At 33.9% G+C, this 8,437-nt stretch overlaps 1 protein-coding gene across 2 annotated transcripts in view; it reads right to left on the reverse strand.

The window, feature by feature from the left end:
• LOC107628384 (derlin-1-like) overlaps positions 1–7,271 on the reverse strand; it is an 18,646-nt gene extending 11,375 nt beyond the window's left edge. For both annotated transcript variants that reach the window (XM_021115924.1, XM_016331077.2), the window contains exons 1-4: positions 7,048–7,271; positions 6,441–6,576; positions 6,153–6,226; positions 5,633–5,726 (exon numbers count right to left, since the gene is read on the reverse strand). In XM_021115924.1, coding sequence (XP_020971583.1) covers positions 5,633–5,726; positions 6,153–6,226; positions 6,441–6,576; positions 7,048–7,064 — 321 coding nt within the window. In that variant the 5' untranslated portion in view covers positions 7,065–7,271. The remainder of the gene's footprint in view (positions 1–5,632; positions 5,727–6,152; positions 6,227–6,440; positions 6,577–7,047) is intronic.

Raw genomic sequence — 8,437 nt, forward strand, 5'->3', positions numbered from 1 at the left:
GGATAATTTTGTAATAAAAAAAATAAAATTGGTAAAAAGGCGAAAAAAGGTTGGAAATGAAATCGATTTTTGGCCTCTACGTTGGGGGCAAAATCATACTTAACCCTTTTGATTTAGCAAAACTAAAACAATTTCTGAGCCTTTGGAAACGCTTCAGCTTTAAGAATAAAATTGAAATTGGTTTCGGTTTAAATAAATTGGTTTTGGTTTAAGTAAGCTAGTTTTGAAATTGGTTTAGAATATTTGGATACATGACTTGGTTTTGGTTTAAATTCTCTTTTCTTTATTCAAATCAAGAAGCTAAGGTTTTAGAGGTTTTCAATGAATTTAAGAAAATGAGTTAGGTTAGTCTCCCCTAAAGTCTTGAGAATTTGTTGAGGAATTTTATGACCAAAATCTGATTTAGAATGAATGATTTTAAGTTTTTAGAAGAGAATTTAAATTTGGCTTGGTTTTTGAAGTCGTTTGGAAGTTTTGGACAAATATTGTGGAAAGTGGCTCTGTTTTGAAAGGAAATTGAATTGAGGAAAAGTGGCCCTTGAGTATGTTTATTATTGAAAGTAAATAGGTCAAGAATATTTTTTTTGAAATAAGATTTTAAGCCTAATTGATTGTGGATATTACTGAGAACATGATGAGGGTTTCTGGCCTGGCAAGGATGGTGGTATAGTCCTGCTTGCTCAGTGCATAAACCATTGTGCAGGGATAGTGGTTTTATCCTGCCTGCAGTGAGGACGGTGATTTTATCCCGCTCACATATTGATGAATTGTTAGCAAGGATGGTAGTATGATCTCGCTTGCATATTGTTTTGTGTGCCCAGTAAGGATGGTGGTTTAATCCCGCTTACTGTGGAGGCAAGGACGGTAGTTTAATCCCGCTTGCGTGTTCCAGGCAAGGATGGTAGTTTAATCCCACTTGTTTATGGAACCTACGGATAAGGATGGTAGTCTAATCCCGCTTATCCGAGTCGGATTTGGCAACATAACCGACGTGTGAGCTCATGACTAGTAGGACAGACATGCATCATTTGCATCTACGTGACATTGATTGGGTTTGTCTATTGTATATGTGGTTTGCCTATGTGAATAATTATGTTTAACTGCTAATTGTTATACTTGATGTAACTGCTTTGATTGTGTTTGAACCTCCTTACTTGTGTTTGTGACTGAAATTGGTTGGATTGTGGTGGATTGGATGTTGATTGAATTGTTTGGGCCTGAGGCCGTGTTTGATTTTCGATGGGCCTGAGGCTGTGATTGGTTTTTGTTTGAGGTCTAGCTTTATATGAAAAATCAAACTGGTTCAGCATAGACTTAATGAACCTATGCATGGAACAGGTTGGTCATTCATAATGTTTAGGAAAACTTTTAAGTTTTTACAAGAAAGGAAAAAAGGGTTTTGACTTTTAAGGAATTAACCAAGTTCGCTTTTAAAAAAAGGATTTTTAGATTTTTGAATGTGAATCTTTAGTTTTTGAAAAGGAACATAAGACGAACAATGATCACTATACTTTAAAAATAGTTTTATTTTACGTATCTTATTATAGCCATTCTGTAACCCTATAGTGAGAACCAGTGAGGACGATGTTCTCACTCCCCTACAGGTCTTTTCTTTTCAGGTTATACACGACGAAGTTCGGAAAAGCTTAGTTAATTCGTTTCTGTTTAAATGCTATGTTGTGTTGTATTAGTTACTTTTTCCCCTCGCCTTTATCCTTATAGGTTTTTATAAGAGGAATAGGAATTTGGATTATGTAATGTTTGTAAAATTAATTTTATGTATATATACATATATGTATCCTTTGTATGTATTGATATTCATATGGATGTATGTTACTTATTAAAAAAAGTCCTTTGAGCGGTTATACGGTTTAAGTTTTAAATAGGCTCATATTTTAGTATTAAATATTGTAAAAGTCGTCGTAATTCCTGAGCTATCAGAGTGACGCAGCCGGAAGCGTGACATTCTGATAGTGAGGGTGTTACATTCCCAGGCTTCATAGAGAGGCTCTCCCTCTCTCTGCCTAAAGGTCTGAACATCCGTCCTGAACTTAATCAACTTCTGAGGAGGAAAGAACTTGGTCAAAAACCTAGTGACCACCTGGTCCCAAGTGTCCAAGCTCTCCTTGGGCTGAGTATCAAGTTACTTCTTTGCTCTATCTCTCGTAGCAAATGGGAAGAGAAGTAGCTTGTAGACGCCGGAATTGACCCCATTAGTCTTCACAGTATCACAGATATGCAGAAAATTATCTATGAACAGGTTGGGATCTTCTTGCAGAAGATCGTAAAACTGACAGTTGTGCTGCACTAGAGAGATCAACTGAGGCTTCAACTCAAAGTTATTTGCAGTAATAGGGGGCACAGAAATTCTATTCCCATAGAAATTTAGGCTAGGAGCAGAATTAGAGCTAAAAGTCCTCCTAGGTTGCCCATTTGCGCTTGGATTAGCAACATTGGGATTGATTACATTGTTGTTAGAGTTGCCCTCAATGATGAACTCTTCAACTTCTTTCTGAGAGTTATCCATGAGACTTTCAGTCATTTACACTTTCTGTTATTTACTTTCCCACCATTTAGTTTCCTACAATTCCTCAACTCAATTTCTGCCTAGCTCAACTAGAACATTCCTCTAATTAAAGCTGCTTGACCAATCAATCCCTGTGGGATTTGACCTTACTCTATTGTGAGCTTTTACTTGACGACAATTCGGTATACTTGCCGAAAGGAAAATTTGTTGAGAGACAAGTTTCCGTGCATCAACAGGATGATCATTTATACCGCGTAGGTAACTGCTTTCATGTTTATGGTCTAGTAAAGCATGAAAAACCAAACTCTTACAGCATAGACTTAATTTAACTATGCTTGGGACATGTTGGTCATTCACACTGTCTAGGAAAACTTTTAAGTTTTTACAAGAAAGGAAAAAAGGGTTTTGACTTTTAAGGAATTAACCAAGTTCGCTTTTAAAAAAAGGATTTTTAGATTTTTGAATGTGAATCTTTAGTTTTTGAAAAGGAACATAAGACGAACTATACTTTAAATACTTTAAAAATAGTTTTATTTTACGTATCTTATTATAGCCATTCTGTAACCCTATAGTGAGAACCAGTGAGGACGATGCCCTACAGGTCCTACAGGTTTTTCCTTTTTCTTATCTGTATAAGTTTTTATAAGAGGGATAGGAAATTGATTATGTAATGCTTGTAAATTAATTGTGTGTGTGTGTGTGTGTGTGTGTGTGTGTGTGTGTGTGTGTGTGTGTGTGTGTGTGTGTGTGTGTGTGTGTGTGTGTGTGTGTGTGTGTGTGTGTGTGTGTGTGTGTGTGTGTGTGTGTGTGTGTGTGTGTGTGTGTGTGTGTGTGTTTTGTAAATTGTAAATTAAGTATAGATGTATGTTCTAAAAAATTCGGTTTAAGTTTCAAACAGGCTCATATTTTAGTACTAAATATTTTAAAAGTCGTCGTAATACCCGAGCTATCAGAGTGGCGCAGTCGGAAGCGTGATATTTTGATGATTAGGGTGTTACAACGACCAACTCTTTCGGGTTTGGTATCTCGTGTACACAAGCAAGGTGCATGCGTACGCGAGCAAGGAAAAACTCACCCACGCGTACGCGTAGCTACTTGCTTTCAGCAAAGTGAATTTTATATTTTAAAACCTAATTTTGAACTTCTAAACCTCTATTTTCACTCTCTAAGACCCTATAATTGAATGGTAATGGTAATGATGTGGGTTGAACTAGGAAGGGATTGTGACTTAGAGGTGAAGAGAGGTTTTGGAGTGGGGGATTTAAATTGAAAAGTGTGGGTAGAGCGAGTAACTAAGTAATGAGGTGTTCGCAATGTTGAATGAGAAGTGAATGATGAGGATGATGATAAATGATGAACTTGAGATTGAATTAAGATATGAATTGATGAAATGTGAGCGGACAAGAGAGGGTATAAGGGTGATAATGATAAATAATGAGTGTGATTGGAGAGTGTGACGGGCACTCTATCCCAAGAGTATGCTGGGCAATATATCCCTGGTAGACAGTGACTGCGGCTATGATTGATTAATTGAGAAAGTGCTATATAATTGATGCATTCTTGGCCATAATGATATTGAATGAATGAATGTGAATGATTGATGAATGAATATGATAATGAAAATCTGATTAAGATTGATGATGATGAGTATGTTGAGTTTCTCTCTGTTGTAAGATATGTCGGACACTATATCCCATGAGTGTGACGGGCACTATATCCCGAGAGCGTGGCGGGCGCTATATCCCAAGAGTGTAGGAGCACTTTACCCTGAAAAGTGTGTCGGGCACTATATCGTATGAGTGTGACGGACACTATATTCCGAGAGCGTGGCGGGCGCTATATCCCAAGAGTGTGGGAACACTTTGTCTTAGGAAATGCGACGAGAACTATATCCCATGAGTTTGATGGGCACGATATCTCAAGAATGTGGAGGCATGTCAGAGAGATGATATTCGGGTTAGCTACCGGGTGTGTTGGGTTCTAGTAAAGTAACCGACACGTGAGCTCACAGCCAGTAGGATAGACATACATTATATGCATCTGTTTGAATTGTTTGGGTTTTCTAATTACTTTGGTTTGCCTAATTATACAAGTTTCATGATTATTTTCTAATTGTCTTGCTTGCCTTACTTGTACATTACTTGTCTGTATTATTTGTGTTTCCATAAGAGTTGAAATACTTGAGGGATGGTTCGGTTCTTGGATTGTTCGGTTGGAAGGTAGTGAAAGTATGAAGGATATTTGGTTAGAATTAGAATCTCCTATGGTAGTTGCCAAGTTATGGATTAGTGAGAACTTAGGATGGATATGACGAGGTAAGAAGTTTAAGATGCTTAGTGAATTTATATTATAGTGCATTGTATTTATTTGGCACTTTTACCGTACTGGGAACCTATGGGTTGGGAGTTCACATTCCGTATATATCTTTTATTTTTCAGATGCAGGTCTAGGTGCTCATCAGTGAGCTGTGGTTTATCTGAAAGATGACGAAGATCTTTGAAATTATCTGATTTATATTTTTCTTAGATTTTCTCCGCTTTTGTTTTGAAAACTTATGCTATGTATTTAATCCTTTGAAACTTGTCTATAGAGGTCCTTATGTATCTTTTAGGAGAGATTAGAAGATATTGTTGTCAATTACTTTTATGCTGTACCTGCCTAAACTTTACGAGTCATGACTAGTGACTATTTACTTATGTTATATATCTATATTTTGTCTTGTTCTTACTCTTTGTTATGGCTTTATCTTTGTATCGTTGTCGATTCACACTTTATCTTCTAATTGTCGATACGTGAGTGTTACAACTTTGCAATTTTATTTTTACTCTTTTTAAACTTCTCAATTTATACTTCTTTTCAATTATTTATAATTATGTATTATAATCTACCTTGAAAGTCATACCACCTTATTATCATTGATTTATGAATCGAACATAAGAATTTGAATATTAGAGCGTTATACTATTCTTATATTACTAATATCTTATTCAGTTTCTACTTGTTTGGCTTAGTTCAAATTATGCTCAGTTAAATTACCTCTTTCAACAGACCAGAGGAGTAAACATGTAAAAATTGATTTAAATAAACAAGAATTGCGTTACATACCAAAAGTGAGAGTGCACCAAATATGAACATCCAAACATAGTCTGCAGTACGTTTATCAAAGGGTCCTCTTTCCAACGAAACTCCATATTTTGCTCTGTTCAATTATTAAATACTCAAACAATCATGATTCTAATTTATTGGAAAGTTGAAGATTACTATACAAAGTTAATAACTTAATATAGATATTTTCATCAAGAATTAAATCGGAGATATAAAGAGACAATTTTGGCCACTTTTAACTTTTAAAGTATGGATTCTCAGAATTTAGAACAACTCAAATAGTAACTTTTATTTTAATTTCATTTGGGGTCTCATAAAATGCTACATCAATATTTGTGAAGTTATCTATCATAAATAGTAATTTAAAATTAAATGCAATATTTGTCAATTGCAATACATATTTCAATTTTAAATCAGTTCACTTTTTATAAATATAAAAATAATACTTTAAAAATACTCTTTGAAATAGCTCATGGAGTGTAAAATAAGGGATGTGATAAAAAATTACATTGCTACTTACATCATTATAAGTCGAATTGCAAATGGAAGTGAAAACGGTCCAAGAAAGAAGAAATTTGTGATAAGCCTCCAAATCTACAGCAGGGACAAACAAAACATAAGTGAGTAAATTAAATAAATGAAATTACGAGACAATTAGAACTTTTGCTAGAATTTTATTGTTAGAAATAGTTGATCTCAATTTTAGCCTTAGAACGAAAATCCGGGTCCCAAGAATTTTAAGAATAGGTAGTTGTTGGCGAAACATAGAAGCTAAGAAGAATAAATCAATGAATTTTTTATGACAAACCTGAAGGCGTTTAAATACAAGTCCATAAAAGAGTGCTATGTTCTTTGCATCATATAATTGCAGATAATATGCAGCACTGGTCATCAAACATAACACTCCATAGGTCTTACTCACAGGTGGTAGAGAACGGTAGTAACTGCAATAGCAACATATAATTAAATTAATTTTTCTAAAATGGTATATGGCAGCAGAAATTTATCCATTAAATATTAAAAAAAAAAGTTATATGGCAGCATAGCAAAAGTTTTAGAATTTAGAAAAATAAACAAGTTATTTGTATAACTTTAGAAAAATAATATAGGACACTCTGATGAGTTTTTACAAAATTTGTTTGAAGATTTTAAATCGAAAAATCATTGGAACAAAGCTTAAAAAGAAATAAATCTTGCTCGGTCTCAAAACATAGTGCACTTTTGCCAAGCATATATAGGAGATGTGAAGCAAAATAATTGAGCATAATTAAGATGATTATGATGAAATTTTGAGCATAAAAAGATATATAGTAACAGTTTCAATAAAAGCACAACAATTAAAATGCAAATATGCATCAACAAATGAAAATCTAATCTCTGTTTAGAGGGAGAGAAAATAGAGAAAGAGAGAATACTCTGCTGGAGTAGACATATTGAATTGAATTGAATGGAATGATGGGAATTAGAGAATGTAGAGTTACATATAAGATGAAGAAAGAAAGGAAAATATAAAATAAAATTTCACAACTTTGGAAATTCCAAAGAGTAGTGGAATACTAGTATGAGCCAATAAATGATGAAGAATTAGTCTTTGAAGTAACGACCAGTCAAAGTCTAGCTTTAGCACCAGATCACACTCCACACTGTCGTTATCTAGTGGAGATTATTAGACTCTAACTCCTTACGTATTGCGCATGAATTTGGAGAGTATTTTCTTGTCTTATTCCCAAATTATATTTAATAGAAAATTTGTAAATATTAAAATAATAAAGATAAAGGATCATTTGAAAAATCACAAAAAATAAAGAAAAATGGTATTATCAATTTTGGGTGTGATGATAAAATCATTCTCCCAAGAATTTAACTGGCAATTATATTGTTTTGTTTAGATTAATACCTCAAATTTAAGCTATAAAAAATTTTATTTAGATAAATTATTATTTGTAATATAAATAAGGGTAAAGTATTAAATTGGTCATCTACGTTTGGACGTAATTCTGTTTTGGTTTTTAAGGTTTAAAGTGTTCTATTTGAATACAAAAAAGTTTCATTTAACTGATGTAGACCCACCATGAAGTCAAAGTTAAATAATTAATGAAATGTCCTACATGACAACAGTACAAGAACAATGTCGATAATCTGGAGAACAAGTACAAGTTCTAGAGGTACAAAATCAACCGTTGATCTATCAATACTGATGAGTTTGGAAAACTCTAAGCAAATATTTGTGATGACTAAACATTATTACTTTGATAGATAGCAAAAATATTAATTCACATATGTTAATAAATTAATTTTTGCTATGCAGGAACAATTGGGCCAAAAATAAAATTCTGGTGCAAGCCCAATTATACTCAGCCTTGACTAATGCAAGTATACATGATGAGTATGGCTGAATTGATTTTGGACCGAAACAAAAGAAAATTAACAAGCCCAAGTATTTTATTATTGGCTCAGCCTTAAGTGTTCAAATTTATTTGTGGCTGAAGCTAGTTGTTATACTGGGCCAAATTGATTTTTCTATTACAAGCCCATTTATGTTTTTATGCTAAGTGTTTCTCATGCATGATCCGAAACCAATCCATCAGGAAAGCAAATGTTATCATTTGCTGAGGCCTTCAACGGATCTCCTCTCTAAGCATGAAATGGAACTCAAAATTTTATTGAGATAAGTTAATGCATGGGAACTATGAGAGAGAATGTGTCATTGATTTGATTGAAAGCATCAATGCTGCACGCTAAACCACTAGGGAAGTAAAAGCAATCCCACTTCAATTAATTTGATTCATTTAATTGCTTTTCCTT

This window comes from Arachis ipaensis, chromosome B02 (genome assembly GCF_000816755.2).
Source record: "Arachis ipaensis cultivar K30076 chromosome B02, Araip1.1, whole genome shotgun sequence".
NCBI lineage: Eukaryota > Viridiplantae > Streptophyta > Magnoliopsida > Fabales > Fabaceae > Arachis > Arachis ipaensis.